Source organism: Aethina tumida, chromosome 1, assembly GCF_024364675.1.
Source record: "Aethina tumida isolate Nest 87 chromosome 1, icAetTumi1.1, whole genome shotgun sequence".
Classification (NCBI taxonomy): Eukaryota; Metazoa; Arthropoda; class Insecta; order Coleoptera; family Nitidulidae; genus Aethina; species Aethina tumida.
This window is the reverse complement of record NC_065435.1, coordinates 65,249,234-65,272,757: the sequence shown is the minus strand read 5'-3', so window position 1 is coordinate 65,272,757 and position 23,524 is coordinate 65,249,234. Positions and strand designations below refer to the sequence as shown.

General features: G+C 29.3%; 4 protein-coding genes across 7 annotated transcripts; 1 reads left to right on the top strand and 3 right to left on the bottom strand.

The window, feature by feature from the left end:
• Nucleotides 1–1,017: 1,017 nt before the first annotated feature.
• Nucleotides 1,018–7,592, bottom strand: LOC109601205 (ribosomal protein S6 kinase delta-1). 2 transcript variants are annotated; one of them, XR_002191655.2, is made up of 14 exons: nucleotides 7,334–7,592; nucleotides 7,121–7,278; nucleotides 6,949–7,060; nucleotides 6,734–6,901; nucleotides 6,365–6,677; nucleotides 4,887–5,005; nucleotides 4,704–4,832; nucleotides 4,529–4,656; nucleotides 3,542–3,767; nucleotides 3,184–3,491; nucleotides 2,797–3,001; nucleotides 2,646–2,741; nucleotides 1,741–2,052; nucleotides 1,018–1,673 (listed from the first exon to the last, which is right to left on the bottom strand). XR_002191655.2 is itself a non-coding variant. In XM_020017426.2 (13 exons), the coding sequence occupies exons 1-13, from the start codon at nucleotides 7,427–7,429 to the stop codon at nucleotides 1,927–1,929; spliced, it is 2,184 nt and encodes a 727-aa protein (XP_019872985.1). In that variant the 5' UTR covers nucleotides 7,430–7,592; the 3' UTR covers nucleotides 1,018–1,926. The 2 variants fall into 2 exon arrangements, 1 of the variants encoding a protein (XP_019872985.1); XM_020017426.2 differs by having other exon boundaries at nucleotides 1,018–2,052.
• A 2,889-nt stretch (nucleotides 7,593–10,481) lies between these two features.
• On the bottom strand, nucleotides 10,482–14,169 carry LOC109601206 (ribosome-releasing factor 2, mitochondrial). Of its 2 annotated transcripts, none has more exons than XM_020017428.2 (8): nucleotides 13,994–14,169; nucleotides 13,668–13,934; nucleotides 13,425–13,613; nucleotides 12,385–12,629; nucleotides 11,977–12,324; nucleotides 11,053–11,667; nucleotides 10,903–10,998; nucleotides 10,482–10,836 (listed from the first exon to the last, which is right to left on the bottom strand). In XM_020017428.2, the coding sequence occupies exons 1-8, from the start codon at nucleotides 14,121–14,123 to the stop codon at nucleotides 10,528–10,530; spliced, it is 2,199 nt and encodes a 732-aa protein (XP_019872987.1). In that variant the 5' UTR covers nucleotides 14,124–14,169; the 3' UTR covers nucleotides 10,482–10,527. The 2 variants fall into 2 exon arrangements, with proteins under 2 accessions (XP_019872987.1, XP_049820193.1); XM_049964236.1 differs by having other exon boundaries at nucleotides 10,698–10,836; nucleotides 10,903–10,961.
• A 143-nt stretch (nucleotides 14,170–14,312) lies between these two features.
• LOC109601204 (transmembrane protein 245) lies at nucleotides 14,313–19,253 on the top strand. Of its 2 annotated transcripts, XM_020017424.2 has the most exons (10): nucleotides 14,314–14,872; nucleotides 15,349–15,577; nucleotides 15,627–15,736; nucleotides 15,794–16,447; nucleotides 16,695–16,862; nucleotides 17,444–17,630; nucleotides 17,694–17,878; nucleotides 17,939–18,167; nucleotides 18,376–18,550; nucleotides 18,612–19,253. In XM_020017424.2, exons 1-10 carry the CDS (start codon nucleotides 14,360–14,362, stop codon nucleotides 18,808–18,810), a joined length of 2,649 nt encoding a protein of 882 aa, XP_019872983.1. In that variant the 5' UTR covers nucleotides 14,314–14,359; the 3' UTR covers nucleotides 18,811–19,253. The 2 variants fall into 2 exon arrangements, with proteins under 2 accessions (XP_049820181.1, XP_019872983.1); XM_049964224.1 differs by having other exon boundaries at nucleotides 14,313–14,872; nucleotides 17,444–17,878.
• Nucleotides 19,254–19,783: 530 nt separating this feature from the next.
• On the bottom strand, nucleotides 19,784–20,913 carry LOC109601207 (uncharacterized). The gene has a single exon (XM_020017429.2). It carries the CDS (start codon nucleotides 20,761–20,763, stop codon nucleotides 19,921–19,923), a length of 843 nt encoding a protein of 280 aa, XP_019872988.1. The 5' UTR covers nucleotides 20,764–20,913; the 3' UTR covers nucleotides 19,784–19,920.
• Between the last annotated feature and the right edge of the window lie 2,611 nt (nucleotides 20,914–23,524).

Genomic DNA, 23,524 nt, shown 5'->3' with positions numbered 1-23,524 from the left:
TGCTGTCGGTTTTCCAGTCAACTTCAAAGAGATTTGCGTCACACAGAAATATTAATGTGGACTTGATTCCAAATGCATGTGGGTACAGTTAAAACAATAGTTTTTGTAAGCGTGAATAATTTTGGGCTCATAATGTTAACTTAGTAGAAATGTATATTTTTCAAAATTTTAGATGACTACCTATCAAAATAAATATTTGATTCCCTTTCTTAATAAGTTAGATTATTATTATTATTATCAAAAAATCTTTTCAAATGAAAATGGGGCTAAATCGGCTAATAAAGTACTTTAATTCAAGAACCGTGAACCGACGCATCGTCGAGATGAGCCAACACTCGGCTGTTTATTCTTAATTAGATCAATCACACGCAACAATAAATTGACATAATACTCCTCTTTGAAGATAATCATTGAAAATTATTCCAGAAGCTTCCTAAAAAACTGGCGTCATTATCTTTCTTCCCAATAGGCGAAACTATTTCCGCCACCTTTAGAACTGGTACTTTTTGTCATAGGTATGAGTTGATGTTTCATCTATAGTTAAGAATCAATACAAAAATTCGGCTTTATTACGGCGAAAAATGGACAAACGCTGGATAAAATATCTTCACTTTTTGTTCTAATTGGTCGAATGCGACTCACGCACAGCTTTTTCATATCTAAATTCTGTGTCAACATGTAATATACAGCACTATTTAAAATGTCTTTGGTTGGTTTATCTTTGTAACTCATACAGTCCAGCAAATATTTTTTTGTTGTAAACAAAGAAGCAAACTACTAGACTCCCAACTCGCTTTTTATATTAATAGAACTGAGAGCTTTCAAATGAATGTTGAATCAAATAACGATGACCATCTTACAAAATTCGCCCAGACGTTCACTATAGAAAGATTGTTAAAGTTGATATTTTCCTCTAAAGTAATTAATAAACGCGCCACTTATCCGTCAGGTCAGGTACTTTAAGGACTACCCTCGTAAGTAACAACTGTGGAGAGGTATAATAATTAATACATTAGATATTAGAAAAATATATATTTAGTGGAATGTACAGTGCAGTTCATGTAAATTAAATATTCACAAATAATTGGTAATTAGTGAGTTAGTGCCGACAAATCGCTTGCAAAAACATTAATCAGCCAGAAGGTCGTTTTCTTTCCTAACATCGAGTTTCCAAAAATTGTAAATAAAATTTTAAATCATTAGTCTTTGGTTTAATATCTTTATGTATTTTAACGTATGTTAACAATACCAATGGTTAGGAAAACAAGATCTTCGGAGGTCGAGTGATTAGAAAAGTTTCTCACCACAGGATGTTCCGGTAACAGTATTTAAAAAGTTGCCCTCACTAGGTTTCTGTTAAGTAACACTAACACCAGGCACATTTGTCCGGCTAAAGTTTAACAAAAGGTGAACAGATATTTAATTGACATTTCTACAATGGGTATCTATACATAATTCAACAAATACTGATTCTAGCAATAATGCCCTTAAGTACACATGCACACATCTCTTAATGCGAATATACTGAGCCATCAAAAATGTCTGACTATGTTGCACACCTTAAAAAAATAAAATATTGTCAAGTCATTCTCAAGTATTTTGGATACCATTGGCGGAGACAAGCAAGATTTTACATAACCAGAGGAGACAAAAACGCAGTAACGGCATGAAATCTGAAATGCGGTATCATAAATGACAAGACGTTAGTGTTACTCAATGATCAATGAATACGACCTTTACCTCTGAAAGTAGGTGTTTCCTTCAAACATATCTGATCACACAGTATTTGGATTATATTAAAGCTTTCGATTTTTTTGGTCACTGATTTTATCAATAGATATAAAATATTTAATTGCCACAATATACACTTAAATTGTGGTTAGTGGGTACTATAATTATTCTGTTCATTGAAGGCAATTAGGAATTTTAATTAAATTTTGTACTTTTCTGTAGAGAATCCCAGGATACAGAATTAAAAAATGGGTGAGACTTAATATATTCAATTCCATTGGGAGCAGATCCTAGCCGATCCTTTGGTTCATAGCACAATAACTGCAAAAGTAAAAATATATTTATATATATATACACAAAGTATTTTTAAAATAGGTTAGGTTAGGCCAAAATGTGAAAGCAGATAGGACATGTCCAATAATAAAGAAAATTAAAAATAATTTAGAAAATGAGACAAAAAAGAGAACCCTTCATAGTTTCATTACATTGAATTTATAGGATAACTACTACATTTTAAATACGATTGGAGCAAAGGCTTCAGAAATATCATAAAAAAACTGTTTTTAATATTTAAATTATAGTGACTGAATTTTCTTCGGCAGAAGTTTTAGAAAAATATTTAATTAGATTAGATCATTATTATGTTCCAATTGCACCCAAATTTCGGCCACCTATTTTATAAATAGTATATTACGAATAAGTGGTTGGAAAGTCGATGCATGTCGGTATTAGAACATGAGATTTGGTGAGGTAAATAAAGAGTTTACACAACATAAACACAGATTGAGTGTGAACACCTCGGAAAAGGGAGATGACGAGATACTACCTGTGGATCGAAGGCTTGCATTCAGAAAACACAAATTGAATCAACAAAACGCCATCATCAGATTTAAGACCTAATATGTATAAAATACCTGTTTTAAGAGAGATCTTGCTTCTGCGGACACATACTTTGGCATTTTTAAATGTGTATAGCTCGTTAATCCATTTGGATGTACCTCACTTAAAGGCTAGAAATATATTTTTAGTTCGATTAAAACTTATTTGAACAATTTTACCATTTACCATTCCAACAAGCAATTCATACAAAATGGCACCAAAACTCCACCAATCAGCGGCATCCGTAACAACATGATAGCTATATATCTCTGGTGCCAGATTGATATTCAATTTGTTAGTATAGAGATCATATAATTCGTTGACATTGCACATATAAGTTAATTTCAAATCTCCAGCTTCATCCACTAGAAGATTTTTCATCTGGAGATCTCTATAAACGACACGTTCTTCATAAAACAGAAATTATTCAGAAGGACCATGAAGAACATTATCATTTCGAAAAGAAAAAATCTAAATTTTAAAAAATATTTGGAAAGTCATAACGGAATCTGGTTTAATTTTATTTCATGATAATGTTTTTCATGGTCACTTGTTTAAATGAAAATATTTTACCTGCAGGTAATTCCCAAGGTATGGAGTTTTTCTAAGGCAAGCAACAATTGGGCCGCCCATCGCACTGCAAATTTCTCCGGAATTACAAAACTAGTATCAGTTTCATCTACGACATGTTTAGTAACATTTGAAGCTTGCTCTATTAAATTTTCCGTATTTGTTGTCCCTTCACTGTGACTGTTTTCCGTGGAATCTGTTTGGGTTAATTTGACAGAAGTTAACAATTGTGCCATGTTTCCCGGTATTGGTTCGTCCATGAGATTTTTTGGTATTGTTTTATGAGTGGGAAGGAATAAATCTTTGTCGACCTAAATTAGTTATATATAATAACTTATTACAACATTTTATGTATTCATACCTTGACAAATTCGTCACTACTATTGATTTCCCTTTCTGCATATTCATTAACTTTTGTATGCTGACTGGAGTTTTTAGAATTAGTGTATTCGTTGATTAGTTCTGAATAACTACTTTCCGATTCATTATCGGATATCTCCTGAATCTGTTTTAAGATTTCGTCATCTTTCTTGTGGAATTCTTTCGAATTAAATTGTTGAGCCAAGTAATCAGCTAACAAAGTACCACTAAAAATAAAAAAGCATCCTTATTTCAATTCATTATTGACATATAATTGTGGTCATTATTATAGTAGCTTTTTAAAAGGTTATTTTACGCATAACTCTTTGTTAAAATAATATTAATTTACTATTGTTTTATACAGTATTACGAAAAATATTAAACTCTATAAAATATTATATATATATTTTTCTGAATTGAGACAGAAGTAAATAGAGACACTTTAATTTTGAAAGAGACTTTTGATGATTTGAATCTGTTTTATTTAATTTAACATTAATACTTTCTATAATATCCTTTTTGTTTTATAATTTCGGCCTACCTCCATGGCATAAACCCATCCATTCACAGTTTTTATTTTAGTTCGTGATAAGATTTGATTAGTTTTTGACATTCGGTTTATCCACTTACCGATTTCCTTTTCGAATACAAACAATTTTATTCGTAGCTACCATTTAGCTTTTCTCTAAATTCTTTAATATGGTACACGATTAACTTAAACTTCTAATTATATCTTCTTGTTTCTTTCGTTCTAGACAGCTCTTAATTCAAATTTTTCTTACAATTTCACTACGATATTATAATAAGAAAAAGACCGCTAGTAAATAATCGATTTAAATTCCGAGAGTAACGAAAGTTCATAAAGTAAAAAGTTGCTATAATTTGTCCATTGAAAAAAAATACGTAATTTTTTAAAGAATAAAATTAGTTTTTAATATATTTTAATATGTTACTATAATTATGACCACCATTGTAAGTCGTTTCTTACCTACAAAATTCCAAAATTAAAAACAAAGCGTTTTCGCAATTAAAATGGTTGTAAAGTTTAACCATATAAGGCACATTTTCAGGTAATATTAAATGATCGTTTAAAAATTGCATTGTCTTATGTATAACCTAGAACAATAATTGTAATAAACCATGGAAGCACTAAATTATCATACCTTAACATAAAACAATTGCTGAATATCTGAGTGGAGGACTATCATTCCATTACCAATAACTTTAATAACTTTGTATTTGTACAAATCGAATAAAGGGCGTTTCACTGACGGTTGTTCCGGTATTTCTTCCTGCAAATATTCTTCACAGTGAACTGATTTTCATTATATAGGTGACATACATACTATTTGTTGTAAATGTTTCACCTCTTCTGCGAGATACATGTTATAAATTCTCTCAGCTTGGACCAAATACTTCTCCGTCTTGTATCGAACTAACTGCTTTCTATCATAGTTTGTGTCATCTAAAAGTAATTATGTCAAAAGATCTCAATACACTCATACAAAAACACAATACAACCCCAAATTGTAGGTAATTATCATAATAATTTATATAACTGAAGTTGAGAAGAGCTGAGTAAAATACCACAGCAAATGTTCCCCATAAGTTTGGAAACATAATTTCAGAACACTAATGTAACATAATTTTTTTGCACCATTACTTTTCCTGCAATACACTATGATTTATGTTTATTAAAAATCATATTTTTTCATCATATGCCATATGCTATGCAGATTTATGTTTTGTTTGGATTTGTGCCAATCACTATATACTGTGAGCATTTATAAAAAACAAGTCACTATAAGCGTCATTAATGTCTACTGTCTAATAAGACAAAAAAATGGTATAATTGCCAAAAATTTACATTACAATTTACAAAATTAAAAATTACTTTCAAAAGTGAGAGATCGAGGGGAACGTTTGTACACGGATTATATGATAAAATATACTTTGTCAGAAATATAAATTGCAAAACAAATCAATTGCAAACTTATACAGGATGGTGGATTAACAAACGACGTTTCCAGTCAAATCCTAAAACGCAGATTAATTAATCCAAGGGTTATTAGAATTCCACCTTGTAAGCATACTTTTAATTACTTCTAAAAATTCCAGAAAATAAACAATTTTATTTAAGACTGGATCTTATGATTAGATTTATGTTATTAATATTATAAGAAGTCACAAAGAGATATGAGGCGAAGTAATAACTTCCAGTCGTCAGGATCGCGGATCTGGTTTCAATCACATAATGAATTTTTTATAGAAGCATTCCAATAACACATTGATCCAAGTAGAATGAGTACCACAATCAACAATTATGTGATTAAATTGATAGAAATAATACATAATACATAAAAAGCAAAGCAAAGTTTTACTCTCATGTATGTACTAGTAAATTTGAATTTATATTAATTAAATTATGTTTCCATACTTATACGGTAAAATTTTTCTGATAATTTCCAATGTTAGTTATTTTATTTTAAATCATTTATTCGTCTATAATATAGTAAATTTAATTTTAATTAACTAGTAGTACTGTAAATAAATAATAACTGTTAGTTCAAACTAAATGTACATTTTATATACATATATCTAGTAAAACTATCAAAACCAAAAAACTTGGTAATAGACACTGGACTAAATTATATTTATATTCTAACCTGAACTTAAACAAATACTCAAGTATTATTTATGTAACAAATTACAATATTAAAATAAATAATAAATTGTAAATACAAATATTATTTTAGTAATTTATTGGAAAAATTTTTAGTACATCTACAATCAAACAAAATAGCATTACTTAGATAAAATATACCTTTTCCATAATTGATAAGAATATCAATTGCAGTCTTATAAGCCACAAAAGCTTCTTCATATTTCTTATTATTCTCCAACTCCAAAGCCATATTAATATGAATTGAAGCATCAATAATATATTGTGCAACATCAGTTGCTAATGAAGAAGTTGAGGTGTGATGTGTAGTTGGATAAATCTGCCCATCTATCAGTACTATATTGTCTGTAGTTGTTCCAATACTGGCAGTATCAGAATGTCTGGAACTTATTGTTGTGTTTGTGTGAAGTTTTTTAAGTTTGCCAACATTATATGGCTCTGTTACTTCAAGATTCTAAAAAATTGATTGAATTATTGGTTTTTATTTTTTAATATTTTAAAATTATTCACTTGCACAGATGGACTTAAACTGCTTAAGGTCGCCACAGAATCAGTATCACTAATAGTGTGTTCATCATCTGAATTGTGATTTGTGAAAAAATCCTCTTCTGGTAAATTTAAGTCAGCTCGAATTAGGTTAATATTTCCATTTAAATTATCAATTGGTGTGTGACTTATCTATAAAATTACATTTGCTTGCACAGTTTAAAAAATTTTTTTCTTACCTCAAAAAATTTTACAAACTCATTGGATTTAAACAATTGAGGCCGTGACCCAACATATTCTAGTAAATTTAATATGTTTTGTTTTCTTTCCTTGATAGTTTCATCATCAAATCTTCAATATTTTTAATTAGAAAATGTAGTAAATGTAAAGTGTTGAAATATTGCAAAATACCTTTTAAACAGTGAAGAACTAGGAAGATTGGGAACTTTACTAGTTATATTTAGTTTCTTGTGCAGAGCTTTAATTTCTCTGTGCAGTTTTTTGAAATCGTTGAACCTTTTCCACACAGTTACTTTGGTTATTGCATCAGGACATGATTCCGGATAAAGCTGTATATAAACAATTATAATAAAAAAACATAACCTTAATGTTATTGATTTATACCATTGAAATGACTTTGTATATAGTAAATCCGTTCTTGTGCTTGCAAGTTTCAGGTATATCGAATATTCTAATCCATTTATCTTGATTTGACACCATATTCGTGTGTATATACCGTGCTATTTAAGAAAACATTGTATTTCGTAAACACGAAAACTAAATTTTTTTAGGTTAAACACAACATATTACTGCATTTATTTGTAGTCACTAACTATAGGAACCGTGCTATGATGTCATAACTGAGCACATGAGCCGTGACGTCATCAACTATAGTGGGATTTTTAAATTTATATGACGAAGCCCAAGGGCCTAGCTGTTCTAAGGTTGTCGTATTTTGACGGCTATTTCGTTGAAACGTCTTTCAGTGTATTTGTTGCTAATTAGATTCTATATATTTATAACTATATATTAACAATTAAAATTATTGTACATTTATAAAATCCAAAAAATTAAAATTGTTACTTTAAGTTTATAAAATTTAAGCTTACAAATTAAAAATAACTAAATAATTAAATTATAATAAATTATAATACAATACCTAAAACTAATTTTTTATAAAATTAATTTTAGGTATTAATTAAATAATAAAATAAATTATACAATTAGGTTTAAAAAATTTAAAATTAACCAAGTAAATTAAAAAAACAATAAAGAAATCATTATTTTAAATTTATATATATTAAATATAATCTATTAAAATAAAAATATTAAAACTATTATTTTAAATTCATAAAATTTAAAAATTGAATTTAAAAATAAATTAATTAATTATAATAAAGCTTAAAAAATTAAAAATAATCAGTTAAATAATAATTGTTAATTTAAATTTATAAAATTAATTTAGTTATTATATATTTATAACTATAATTAAATAATAAAATAAATATATAAATAATAAAATAAACAATTAAGGTTAAATTTAAAAAAGATATAGAAGTATTACTTATAAAATTTAAAATTGCTGATTAAATTAAAAAACAAAACGATAATATATAAGACTTAAATAAATTAAAAATGAAAGACTTAATTAAAAAATAATAATTTTAATTTATATAATTTAAAAAATTAAAATTAATCAAGATAAAATTGTTAATTTAAATTTATAAAATTAATTTTAATTAGTAATTAAATAATAAAATCAATGTCTAAATAATAAGATAAATTAGACAATCAAGCTTAAAATATTAAAAATAACCAATTAAATTTAAAAAAGAATTAACATTGTTACTTTGAATTTATAAAATTTGAGCTTACGATATTAAAAATTACCAATTAAATTTAAAAAAATAAAGTTGTGTTATAAACTTATAAAATTTTAAATTGAAAATAACCATGTAAATTAAAAAATAAAATTGTGTATTTAAATTTATAAGATCAATTTTAATCAATAACAAATAAATTATATAAAAATAACAAATTAAATTAAAAAAATAAAATCCATATTTTAAATTTATAAATTTTAAGATCCATCTTAATCGTGAAAGAGAAATCATGTACAATAGAGACAGTAAGTCTCGCACTATGGGGCAGACTTCTACTGTCTCTGTCATGCATGATGTCTCTCTCTAAATTCAGACGGATCAAACACTTGCTCCACAAACCAGTGGCAGTGGGGAGCTAACGGATCCAACACCTGCAAGTCCAATCCATCCCCAGAAAGGTCTCGGATCTTCCTCAGATTGGACTTGTTCTTCCGAACCCAGTTGATAGAGAGCTGGCATCTTTGTCAGTCCCGTCTTCTGGTTCAACATACCCCGTATATGCAAATATACGTTCTTTTTCCCCATGTGTGATTTATATCATACATGGTAAACACTATGGTTATGATCTTCGGATCGGTGCCCGGAGAGGAGTTTTTAAACTTTCCCCTCTTTGTGCACGATAGACAAATTAGAGGACGAGATAAAATTATTAAGAGAGCAAGTGGTGACTTTAACTAATCAAGATGATAAGCACACTAAGAAGATTACGCATTTTACTAAAAGTAATAATAGGAGAATGTTAACATTGAAGATGGGTAATTTTAATAATTCCCACAAATTGATGGATGTAAGACGTCAGAATGACGCATTAATTGAAGGGAATTGATCTTTGGAACAAATAATTGTTGATAATAGTCGCCTAACATAAATTCGGGACCAATCAGACACCGAATATAAAAAATATGTTTACAATAAAACATGTGAGGAAACTATTGAAAGAATGGTTAAAGACGAAGATATATGTATTAAAGATCAAGGTGCAGATATTCATCCAGAGACAGACAGTGATATTGAAGAAAATTTGAACAGTGACAATAAAGATACTGATAGTAACAGTACAGTAAAAAATTCTGTAACTGCAGTTACTCAGAATCAAGAGACAATTACTAAAAAGCGACTATTAGATATTCTTAATAAAGATACAAATTATGAAAATATAGAAGAAAATGTGTATAGTGAAAGTGAAAACATGAATTATAAAAATAAGAAATTTATCGAAACTGCTGTTCATGGTTCAAAGAAAGACATTGACACAGTTGAGAAAATTCACAATGAAATGAAATCAATAAAAGAATAGTTGTTAATGCAGTTTTAAGGGAATAGTTAATGCAGACAAAACTATATATGTACATTAACAGTTATTGATGATGTGTACGATACTGCAAATATCATATAAAATTTTATCTCTTACTTCAAACAATATGGAAAGAGTATTAAAAAACAACCATTCACTTTACTTTTATGTTAGTAATTAGCTTTTAATTGTTATAAATCGTATGTTTCAATAAAATTGTTTCTAAAATATTGTGTATATTCTTCTCACAGAGTATGTTTTTAATTATTGTTATTGTAATCTTTGGGACGAATTTAAACTTATGGCTCCATTTTAGGCAAGGGAACAATGTGCTTAAGTCTAATAAAAGCAAAGACTTATAAATTGTCGTGACCTTTATTCTAGGAAGGTAGATGTTACATGAAAGAGAAAACTTTCATGTCCAATATAGAGAGATAAGTAGTTCTGTTTCTTAATTTTAAAATTGAAATTCATTACCAAATTTCAACTTACTGAGGAGACACTTGAAAAACTGTAAGATTAAACTTATGATATTAGTAAACTTTCAAAATTAATTTGTTGGATACGATAAAGTTACGCTTTAAATAACAATACCTTTAATATAAAATAAAACCTATATTATCCATATTAAGTACAAGAAGTTAAAAACCCCTGACCTCCTTTACTGCTTTTTCTTCATTTATAGCAGACATTCTTTGGTATTTAGCAAATTCCATTGTAAAGGTAGCTGTTCCAGAAGATAATGTTCTTAAAATTGTTGAGTATCCTTTAAGCTCTGACAGAGGGCATTGTGCTGTTACTAATTTTGCATTGCCTCTAACTGACACATTGTTGATTGCAGTTCTTCTTCTTGAGAGATCAGCCAGGATAGCTGTAAGGTATTCATCAGGCAAAACAATTTCTAAATTCATTACAGGTTCCATGATATCCGAACCAGACTCTTTCAATAACTAAAAATAGTAAATAGTAGTAGTAAAAACTACTTTTTAAATTCACGACAAATATTATAATATTACCTCCCGAGTTACATGAGTTACAGTTGCAGTTATCATTGAATTCGACGTCCCTCTCCCAACTACAAACCAATGAAGCATGAGTTCAGCATTTATGACCTAGAATGATTTTAATTATTGAATAAACAATAAACTGCTTTAAAAACAACTTACAGGAGCGCCTATTTTAGGTCCATGCATCAGTCCAACTTCTATTCCTTGTTTTATAGCCAACAAATGCTTTGGAAATATACCAGAAATATTGCTAGCAGATTCAGCGCTCTTATCAAATTTCAAAAAATCGTTGCTGATCCTATCAATCACAGGGATCAGAGACAGTTTAATTTCAATTTGTTGTTTACTATTTCCAATTTTAGTGTCCACCACATATTCTTTTTTTACTTGTTCTAATGGTGTCTCTTTGTAAGCAATTTGCAAGGGGCCCAAATCGGCGTTAATTTTATATTCTTTTAAAATTCGATCCCTAATAATTTCCAAATGCAATTCTCCCATTCCTGCTAACACAGTCTGACCAGTCTCTTCATTATGGTTAACCCTTAAACTTGGATCTTCCCGTTGTAGCTCTTCAAGAGCTTGGTCTAGGGCAGATTGGGTGGCCAAGTTTGGTGGCTCAATCGAACAGAAGAAAACAGGTTGTGGTGGTTTTGGCCCACTTCCAAATACGTCCTTAACACCGTCACCAACTGAATCATCTGCTTTTAATAGTTTAGATCTGGCTTTTTGGAAAACACTGTTTGAACTTGTTAACAGATCGCCAGATTTAGTTATCTAAAATTTCACTTGAATTATACAGAATGTGTGATTAAATATATACTAGTTCTCTTGCACATTACTATTGCAGCTAGTGGACAGTATATGTTTTACACATACATTTATGAATACACCAAAATATATGCCATAGGAAAATTGGATTTTCATTTATTTTTAATAACTTTTAAAGTGAAAATGTGTTCACTAAATCAATTGAACTAGAGCTACATACAAAAATCACTAAATTTATTGAGAAACCCTGAACATTAGCTGCCATAGTAAATTAGGAGAGCACTGACAATTTTCAGGTAAAAAAATTGTACTTACCTTTAGCCCTGCAATAACTGCAATATTGCCATTGGTGACACTCTCCACTTCTTTAAATTCATCAGCATAAGGCACATACACTCTAGTGTTGCTTTCTGAAGCATCCTGTTGTACATTATACAGTCTCTGATTTTTATGCAGTTCTCCATTGTAAATTCTTGTAAACACTAGAGGTCCTTTTTGTTTATCATGCATAACTTTAAAGGTTCTTCCACAAAAATTGTCCTCAAAATATTTGAAGTGAGCATGTCTGTCTAGTGGGGAGGGTAAATATAAAATCACAGCATCCATTAGGGCTTGAACTCCTATATTTTTATAAGAACTTCCTAGAAGAACAGGTACAATAACCTTACAAAGGTGAAAATAACTGAATTAGTCAAGATTTTATTATTGGAATTCTCAACTTACACCATCCAGAGTGGATTTTCTTAAAGCCCCAACAATTGCATCTGTTGAAATATTTTCTAAAGAATCATTAGATATAACTAGATATGCCAAATCATCATTGAAGTTAGTTAATTTATCAATTAAGTTACATCTAGCTTCTACAGCTTCAGTCCACAACTTACAATTTTCCTTTTCTGTTAGTTCTATTCTACTGAATGTTTCTTTTTCATATTTAATAAAATTTAGACTAAGTATATCCACAATCCCTAAAAATATAGAAATGTATTGAAAAGTTATAAATAGCTAAATGATCTACGGACCCTTTAAAAATAATTTTCAAAATTCGCTTTATTAATATTTTTTAGCTATTTATAAATAAACTGGCTACAATATATTAACAATCATGTAGGATTATTGAGAAAATTGTTTTGGAAAATATAATTTTTGTTTGTATTTACATGTTTTATATTTACTGTTTACATTTTTTTTTTTTTATTGAAGTTTGGCTAAAATTATTTAGCACATGCTTAGTTCAAAATTATCATGGGGAGAAATTTAACTAAATCCCGGTAGTGTTCACGGACAATTGGGGCCACAATGTGCAACAACACAAAATCAAGACCTCAAACCCCTACTGTACATGCATGATACCCATTACAGAGGAGTTTTACGTCAAAATGCTTTTTTAATAACAGGGAAGAACTAATAGGCAATCTTCAAAGGAAGTAGAATCCTATTGCAGAAGATGCAGGACTATTAATAATACCCAGGGTGACCATACAATTTATTAAGACACAATAATAATTTTTTATGCTAAAATTTCAATTTTTAAAGATTTTCTTGTTTAGTTTATTGAATTTCCCTAATTTGTATTTTCTATACCTATGTATAATAAAAACTTATAGTGTTTAACTTAGTCCACACCAGATAGAACTTAGAAAAAATATTATTTTATTCTGCTTTATTTATAATATATCTTAACCATGTTGATGTGAATGTATCAAGTTAGATCCAGTACTTATGTCAAATTTTTTAATATGAAAAATAACTTTTTAGCTTACCTAAAAGTTTATTATTCTCCTTAACAGGTAATTGTAACATTATTGTAGGACATTCCAATTTTTTCTCTACAGAATCACAGGACACGAATACATTTGCATCTGCCCTGTCCATTTTATTAACAAAAATTACTTTAGGAATTTTGTATTTTTCTGATTGTTTCCACACAGTTATTGTTTGTGCTTCTACACCTATATAATTAAAAACATATATGAATTTGTATAAAACATAAGACATTTATTCACCTGCAGATCCATCCAAAATAACCACAGCTCCATCCAATACATTTAAAGTTTGTTCGACTTCCATAGTAAAATCAATATGTCCAGGGGTATCTATTAGATTAAACTGGTGCTTTTTCCAAGGAAATGTCACTGCTGCTGATGTTATTGTTATACCTCTTTCTCGTTCTTGTTCCATATAATCTGTGACTGTATTTCCATGATGCACTTCACCCATTTGTTTTATCTTGCCAGAAAAAAATAACATTCTTTCTGTGGTTGTAGTTTTTCCTGCAAAATGAAACGTTTTAATTTTTTGACAAATTATCTATTAAAAACTATAATATTACCCGCATCAATATGAGCTAATATACCTATGTTTCTTATTTTACTGCCATCCCAATTGTTACAATTGCTACTGTAGTGCTTAATTTTCCACGCTGCATTTAATTTATTTACAATCCTCAATGAAATATTCATTTTTGCGTTAAAAATTATTATGAATTTTTTAACCTAACTTTAACAGAACCGAATAATGTCATAATCTATGACATGTTTGTCTATGGTCAGGTGCCAGTAGTCATTTTATAAGTAGATGTAATGCCTTCTGTCCGGAATTAGTTCAAATGTATAATAAAACTATTAATAACACTTACGTCATTCGGAAACATGGATGCATATTTAAATGTTTAGGGTGTAACTGGATTTTAAAGGATATGGATCACAGGTCGCCTTTGGAAAGTATTTTCAGCATAATCGGAGGGCTGCCACAGGGACATGACAAACCCGTAAAACATGCAGTTTACAATGCCGTGGCCTTATTTCTGCTGTTTCTGTGCTGTGGAGCAGGATGGGCCCTTTTTTTGATACTTGAACCATTTATCAAACCTTTAATGTGGGCAGTGCTAGTTGGGTCAGCATTACATCCCTTAAAAAGATCTTTAAGGATGACATTTCAGTCATGGTTCAAGACATTAGAAGTGAAAAATACACCTGTTATTTTGGGGGTGTTTTTGTTACCAGTAAACTTTATAGATTATTTGTCAGAATTTATAGGAAACAATCTGTTGAAACGGTTAAGATTGATAATAGCAGTTTGTGTGGCAATACCTGTGATCCATGTGATTTATTATTATACACCTAATATTATTACTGTTATAGTTAGTAACTTAATAGTTACCTTTTTTGGATTTTTGAATTTCTTTTTGAATAATTCTACACTAACAGTGGTACGTATCTAGACTCTATTAAAGATTTAATTAATTAATCTTAAAGTAATTGTTACTTCAGCATGTAAGTAATGGAAATGGAAGAAAAATCTAATAAGAAAATTATTTTAATGGTATATATATATATATATATATATATATATATATATATATATATATACAGAAAATTTACAAAAAATATGTATTTAATCTTTTACCAAAAAATAAAAAATGCTGTACATGTCTAGGTTTACTTTATAATTTTTTTGTTGAAATATATATAAAAAAAATTTCATTCACATTTATATGCATGCAGTTTGTAACAAAATTAAAAACCACATTTTTAACACATGTAACCAAGTTATGAAAGTGGTTCCATCTTAAATGGTCTACTCTGCATGTACTTGGTAATAATACTCTCATCGGTCCTAGTATTATTTAAAGTTCCAATTTTTCACTTTAAATTGTGTGTAAAATTCCGTAATTTTGTATTTCAGGTATTATTTATTACTATAGCTTATGTGTCCCTTGTATATTTACTTTGGAGGCCAGAAAATAATACCAAATTTCACTATGCTTCAATTGGAATTTGGTTGATAGGATCATGTTGTTTGGCACAACAGTTTGGATCATATCAACTTATTGTTTTTATAATTCTGCAAACCATATTTTTTGGAGGCTTTATATGGGAAATCTATGAAGTTTATACAGAGATGAATTTAACAGGTATTAAATTTATGTCTATCACACACAATCTTCTAATTTATTTTTGCAGAAACGCCCGTTTCTTTTAATAAAGCAATATCTATTGTATTTCATGGTAAATTACCTTACAATGAAGTTCCACTAGAAGAAAACGATTCTCAAGCTGAAATGGAAAATATTGTAAGATAAACTACACCACGTTTACTTACAAATTATTAAAAAGATATTATATTGTAGGAAAACGACATAAAGAGAATTGAAAAATCGGAAAAAAATAGTCCTAACGATGCTACAGAGGCAAAGCAAGAAGATCCATTTGCCCTTAGTTTATTTGAAAAAAAGGCCATGCAAACTAGTCCAGCAAATCTTACTAAAGTTTCTAAGTCTGAACCTAAACTGTTGAGGTCAATGTCTCAACCACATGTCTATTCACCCAAACATAAAGTAACATTAACTAATAACAGAAAGTTAAGCTTGAAGAACTCCAATCAAACTTTAATTGACTCTGAGAATTATGAAAGCACATTTTACTTATATTCAGTACTGTGGGCTTGCATTGTGATGTTATTTTGGAAGAATGTAATGCTGCTGCCTTTGTTGCCAATTCCATTGTTGTGTTATGTTATTAAGCACGTTGGAATTTATTTGGGTATGTGGCAATGGATAAACTTGAAGTTCATTGATATAATGGAAGTTGTAAGAGGTTGGTGCTCAAAAAGACATGATGCTCTGGTACCTGTACCAATCAGAGGCATTTACAGAATTATGGATAAACTAAATGAGGCAATCAAAAGTGGAATCAAAGGAAGCATTGATACTGTTGCAAGTTTTGTTGTAATATTTGCATTGATAGTATTTGTAATTAGTGCTTCAATATTTTTTGTACTGCAGGTACGTTTTCGGATAATATCGAAAAGTAGTAGCTTATAATATTAACGTAATAAGAAATGTTTTGAAAAAATTATTTAAATTGAGGTAGGCAGTCACGGGGTATAGAATCTAAAAGTTGTTGGAAATAACCTATTTTAGCGTATATGATTAAAAACTAGCTTTATTTTTACACTTAAGTCAAATTTAATCATATTAAAATCATCATAACTTAGTATATCGATTCAAATAACTAGTTGCTAATTTTTAGATTTATGCTGAAGCAATTATGATGGTACAAATGACCAGTAATGTAATTAATCAAACGGTCGTTCACAATCCAGAGTTGCGACAATTGTTGCCACCAGCTTGGGATGATACCGTCGACTCTATATTGGATAATGCGTATCAGTATGGTAGAGAAGGCATATCTAAAGGGGTATGTAACGTATAGAAATTATTCATTATTTTGTCACTAATTTTTGATGAGTAGGAAACAGTAATTATCTATATTTGGACTAGTTAATTTTATTCACATTATACAGGATCACAAATGAGATTAAATGATTTTACTAGTACGCTCTACTGATGACTCTACGACGTTTATCTAGCTAAATAAACGGCGTAGGGATGCTTCTTTTCGACCTAAAACGTTTGGAGAACGTACCTGGGAGATGCCAATAATCTTTCCTAAGGACAAAAAGTCCATCCTCTGTGTGTATAACATTTAAAATATTTTTTTGCACCACATATAAACTAATTAACACCGAAGTTGATGTATTCATATTTCACGAACCAGTTAAACGTCTAGCTACATCAAACAAACAAACCTTGCATCCTAGCCAACTAGAATGTTTTTCGTAGATTTCCATAACGCAAGGGATTGTTCTATTTAAGTTCAACAATAAAACGTTGAGACATAATCTAGTCTAGTAGGGACATACAGTATTATATGTATTGAGTGCCTAAATATTTTGTAAGGCTATAATTGGACAGTCAAGTTTATAACTATATTTGCAGGTCAGAAGTATACTATCTGATGTAGAGACGTCAAAATCCGAAAAGCTGGAGAAACAAGTTCTGGAATTGTGGGACAGGGTGTACCAGAACTGGATGTCATCGGAAAATACGGGTGGTCCTAAAGTTACTGAGGATGCTGTTCGCAGTTCTTGGGAAAACTTTATAAATGATATTCAAAAATCTCCAGGTAAGACTTTTATGTTCTATATTACTATATTACTGTTTTTATTCTTTTTTTTTTTGTTTTTAGAAATGTTTAACATAAATGGTATTGTGGATTTTGCTAAGCAAAATGTTGGAACGCTGATATCCTTACTGGAATCTGTTTGGTCTATAGTCAAAGGCAACATCAGTTTAATTCTGGGTTCCTTCAGTACATTTCTTTCAGTCATTCTAGGCGGTGGCACAGCCGTTTTGAACTTTATACTCAGTGTGGTAGATATTTGGATATTTCACATTTTAATCTTTGTTTCTGAATGAATATTATTTTCACAGATAGTTTTTTTGACGACCCTGTTTTATTTATTGAGCTCCAGTGGTGATCTGTACAAACCTGTGGAGATTCTGACAAATTTCTCACAAAGTGGTAGAAGATTTGGTCATGCATTGGAAGGTGCAATAAATGGGGTATTCTTAGCTTCCTTCAAGATGGCTGCTTTCTATGGACTATGGACTTGGTTAATCCATAATTTATTCAGTGTAAAAATAGTTTATTTGCCCTCAGGTAACGTATAACCAATTAATTAGTCCATTATGTAGTATTAAGTTATATTTGTATATATATATATATATATATATATATATATATATACGCTTAATAATCCTAAACTTAGAAAGTTGTAAATGAACGCGAGTTACTGAAAGTACTCAACAAGTCCGTTCAACACAAATCGTTTAATAATTTTAAACAAAAGCTATTAATTTGTTTCTAGCAATTGCAACAATTCTGGGAGCTGTTCCATTCTTGGGAACATACTGGGCTTGTTGTCCTGCTGTTCTTGACCTCTGGTTAGCACAAGATCGTGGTGTCGAAGCGATTTTGTTTGCAGGATTTCAGTTTTTACCTACCTCAATTGTCGACACAACCATATACAAGGAAATTAAAGGGTTTGTGCATAATATTACCTTGCCATTATCAAAAAAAGAAAAAATTATATAAAATTTTTAGAGGAGGACATCCCTACTTAACTGGTTTGGCTATTGCCGGTGGAATATTTTGTTTAGGGGTTGAGGGAGCAATTATAGGACCTTTATTGCTCTGTGGCTTGTATGTAGTTATTGACTTATCATCTACATTATTTAAGGAATCTCCAACGGAAGAAGAACTCAATTTACGTTACCAACTACAAGATTCTGAGCTTCTATAATTAAACGGCCTGTAGAATTAGCTGCACTTGCTCTTAATATATTATGATGCTTTGAGGCACTATATTTTTTATTATATAATTTGGCCAGTGCAGTTGTTGAAAGTGACTTGAATGTGATAATGAAGTGATATAAATAAGAATCTTAAGAATTTTATTTTCAGTTACAGTATGTACATTGATATATGTATTAAGATTTTGTCCAACTAGTCTAGTCTATCCAACTCGTATGTGCCCAAAAGACATTCGTATATTCACTTGTTTTTTATAGTAAATACATAATACAATAAAGTAAACAAATATTTCAATAACTGTACTCATGTCAAAGTTGTTAAGTTTTTATTCTATGAAAGATTATTTACCAAGTTTATTCATTTCAAAATGTTTACAAAATCTATGACTGTAGAAATTTATTTACATAATATATTATAAATTTTAACAATGAAGGGTATGTTCATTATAAAAGTTTTACTATAGCTACTTACCTTCCCAATTCCTATATTTTCCTACCTTATTTGCAACCAAGTACATAAAAATAAATAATATTAAATGACTGAAATAAGATTTACAATAGCTTTGAGATTCCATATGTTATTCTATACAAATAAATAATTTGTTCAAAGCTTTCATTAAATTTTGTTGGTGAAATTCAAGGATATGATAATGGGCACTAGAGATTCCAAGCTCAATGCACTTCAGAGCCTGATCAGCAATCCTCAAATTGAAACGTAAATAAAATGGGTTTTATTTAATACATATATATATATATATATATATATATATATATATATATATATATATATATATTGGCTTCATAAAGCCTAAATACTTTTTTTGCACCATAGCCTTTGGTTACCTTGCTACTCCTCTGGTGATGTGTCTTTAAGGGATTATGTAAGAGAAATTCAAAAAAGGACTAATATTACTTTAGCATAAAAATGTTAAAAGTTGATAGAAAAAAGGATTAAAAACCAAATACATATATAAATCCTTTATTTTTAGAAATTGTAAAAACTATAAAAATATATGATGTATAGATTGTATTACATGATAACATTAACAATTCAAAATATAGAGAACCAGCAACATATTACCTAATATTTTAATTAACAATTACCACAATTCACTTACTGAAACTTTATTAATAAAACAATCCTTAAATCCTTTCACCATATGTTTACACTGATACCACTCTGTAGTTAACACAGTTTCAAAAGGTTTTTCCGATATTGTCGACAAAACATTTTCACCTTCTTGAAATACAGTCAAATTTTTGCAACAGTCTTTTGAATCATTCACAATGTTATAACTCAGTTTTACTTTAACATGTTTCACTTTGCTGGAGATATTTAAGTTTTTAGTTGGAATAAAACCAGAACCTTCTATGCACTGACCATTTGAAACATTCTTTTTCATAAAAATAAAAATATTGCTACAATTATTTTGAGAATCAACAGAATCCATCCATTCCTGTGAGAGGAATATACTTCTTAAAACTTTCGGTTGAATTTTACTCATTTCATGCATGTGATTTGCATCAATATGATGTGTGGAAATATTTGATATAACAACACTATATGCTTCTTTAGGACATTGCGGGCTGTTACCAATTAAAATTAACACTTCCTTAATATTATTTCTCAATGTTATGAATTCTCTGTTTATTCCTCTCATAATTTCTTCAAGTGCATAAAATGCAGAAGACACAATTTTGTAATGATTATTAATAGTATAATTTTCCACCCCACGAGTTTTTGCTTCAGTCTGTCCACTTTTTTTTTCAACAACACTTTTGAGACGTGAATATGGGTACGGTATTTGCCCCTTTTGGAACACAATTCCTTTCAAGAACTCATTTATAAGCGTCGCACATGCCAATGGGGTTAGAATAGATTCTTCAATTTCAGTGTTGATATCAAAATCTTGATTGCACTTTGCATTGCTGTCAGTCTTCATAATTACCGGTAAAAATTGTTCTTGTTTTAAAAAAGTAAATAAATGTATTGTTATTTCAAACGACGGGAAACTTATGACGCTTGTACAGGGTTGTAAATATTTTAAGGAATACCAACATAAATTTTATTTAAAAAAAAAAGCACTACTAATTTATTTACTCATAAAGTTGTCTTTGATATGTCTTCATCAAGTAGCAGACACAGTTGCATAATAGAAACTCTACACCTCAGGTTCACATATATATATATATATAGAGTCATTGTTAACGATACAATGTACATAAATGACGGCGCCAAATTTAATTTTGTAATTGAGAGTAAGGAATGGTCACAGTCACAGTGGAAAAACGTATTTGTATAAATAACACCACTAAAAGTACATACTTTTAGAGTTGTTATTTATACTCAGAGTGTAATAAATATACAAATAATCAACAGTTAATTGAGACTTATTATAATTATTTAATGATTGCAACTCTGCGTTGTCAATATCGAGAGGCGTAAGAAGAGTTTCCAGAGTTTACGGCTAAATAAGTCAATAGTTTCCCATATTTTTAAAAAGTTTAGTGTAGCTGGTGGCTACGAAGAAAACTGTCTATTTCGAAAGATTTCAAAGAAAATCAGTAACTGGACAATTCTGATGTCAATTGAAATTAAAACAATCTAAATGAAATAAGAGCTGCTGAAATTAGTTCAAAAACATTCGAAAGAGGGTTTGGATGGTGGTTTGTTTGACTCCAGACCTATAAGAAAAGCTTTAATTTTTATTAAAAATGTGTCCTATTTTGATTTACACTTGATACTAGTAGTTTATGTTTAAAATATAAAAAAGGATGGTTCTGCTTATGGTAAACATCCTATGGGGACAAAAGTACACAAAAAATGATTTAGTCCCATAGAGAAACATGGTGACGATTTAATTATACTATGAGAATGCTTCAATACTTCTGGCGTAGGACCTCTAGACTGAGTTATGTACAGTGACATATTAAACAATAATTTGCTTCCATATATCGAAGAAATGATAATCTTAATAAATGTTTTTCAATATGAAAACTATTGCAAACACAAATCCAAAATTGTGACGAATTCGTTAAAAGGCCAAAGCATCGATAATTAATTTCAAACTCATCACAGTAATTCAAGACTAGTTGTTATGTTCGGAAAATGGACGAGTCTCTGCTACGGTCATAGGTTAAAATTATAAAGCAAAAGGGGCAATATAAAAAATATTAATGTTAAATCTTAATAGTTTTTTTATAAAACTGAAGTTTAATAGTTAGTTATAGTAATACCTATTTGGAGAATCTTATAATAGCATTTTAATACTTTTTTTATTAAACCTCACTTTTGTGAAATTTGCAAACATGAACGTGTGTTTAACAATTTTTTTCACAAAAAGAAGTCCGGGCAATATTTTTGTCATAAATGTTACTTTTTGTTAATGATTTTACACAGATACACACTAGAAGGTAATTTATAAGTCCTCTTCAGAGAAACGAATTGTTACAAATATCTACTCGTAATCATAATCTTAATCACAAAACAGTTTTAAAAATACTTAAACATGCGAAAAAATCCAAATAAAATGTAAGCTGTTCATGAAACTTGAGGATGACGTAAGTCGACGAATTGAATTTTACGACAAACCATTCATCTTTAAAGAGGATACTTTCCTTGGACGAGACTACTTTTACATTAAATGAAAACGTAAATCGTTAAAATTATGTAAGGAAAAATTTCTCCTAGAAGAACTTGTCAGTTCTATATCAGATATTCAGGGAAGTAGCCAGCACGATCTCCAAATCTTACATCTCTAATTTTTTTGTGAAATATCTCAAAAGTACAAGATTAAATAACGTTGATGAACCAAACGAAAGAATAAAAAATAAAATCAAAGCGATAACACCACAAATGTGCGTAAATCTTAATATTTCATTTCAAATGTTGAAAAATGCTTGTTTGTATTTGTTGTTCTGAAGACATGATTTCGAAACGCTAAAACATAGAGGGCATAGATCAGAAAGTAAGTTACCAGAATATAACTGAGCATAATAATTTTTATAAATAATATTTTATATTTTTTCATATTTTCACCGAATGTTTGGATTTTATGTCACTGAATATCTAATCTGTATTTGTTTAAAATTTCTAGACTATAATGAGTTTCTTAATTAAATTGTTTTTGAGCTTGCTTGCATTGATTGATTTTTGGTAAGATGTTATTGCGACATATCGATTAGACTGAAAAGAATAGTTGAATAATGATAGGAATTTCCATTTTAATACATCTTTTCTAGAATGAACAATGTACTACATTTATATAGTGACAGAGCGCTATTAGACATGATTTTAGAAAGTTCGAACAGAAAGGTCTAGGAGCTGAAGCTTTTAGTAATTAAAATTTTATATTTTCCTTTTTAAATACTTAAACAATGTTTTTTTAAAATTTCTATATGAATTAATTTTGAGCTTGCATTACATTAATTTTTGATGGGAATGAAAGAAAATTACTAGGTACCCATATTTTAGTACAAGCGTGGACTAAAAAATTATATTCAGTGATAAAAAATATTTTTTTATGAAAACTTATAACTATCTTGAACACTAAGTATGACGAGCAATTTTAATTTTGAAGTAAAAAACTCTTTGTTAACAGCTCATTTGTGTTACTTTGTTAGAAAGCTCTTGAAAATTGTTATTTAGCAGTAGAAAACAAGATGAGAAATATGCAAAAAAAATTATAATTCTTTATTCCAATT

Coding starts and splice junctions, on each gene's coding strand:
- LOC109601205 (XM_020017426.2), bottom strand. CDS start 7,429: ATGGTGTCAAATCAAGATAAATGGATTAGAATATTCGATATACCTGAA. Junction 7,061..7,120: donor AGTTCTTCACTGTTTAAAAG/GTATTTTGCAAT, acceptor AAAATATTGAAG/ATTTGATGATGAAACTATCA. Junction 5,006..6,364: donor TCTTATCAATTATGGAAAAG/GTATATTTTATC, acceptor AATTACTTTTAG/ATGACACAAACTATGATAGA.
- LOC109601206 (XM_020017428.2), bottom strand. CDS start 14,123: ATGAATATTTCATTGAGGATTGTAAATAAATTAAATGCAGCGTGGAAA. Junction 12,630..13,424: donor GGAGAATAATAAACTTTTAG/GTAAGCTAAAAA, acceptor CTATATTTTTAG/GGATTGTGGATATACTTAGT. Junction 10,837..10,902: donor TAACTCATGTAACTCGGGAG/GTAATATTATAA, acceptor TACTATTTTTAG/TTATTGAAAGAGTCTGGTTC.
- LOC109601204 (XM_049964224.1), top strand. CDS start 14,360: ATGGATCACAGGTCGCCTTTGGAAAGTATTTTCAGCATAATCGGAGGG. Junction 15,578..15,626: donor TACAGAGATGAATTTAACAG/GTATTAAATTTA, acceptor TTATTTTTGCAG/AAACGCCCGTTTCTTTTAAT. Junction 18,551..18,611: donor ATATACAAGGAAATTAAAGG/GTTTGTGCATAA, acceptor TAAAATTTTTAG/AGGAGGACATCCCTACTTAA.
- LOC109601207 (XM_020017429.2), bottom strand. CDS start 20,763: ATGAAGACTGACAGCAATGCAAAGTGCAATCAAGATTTTGATATCAAC.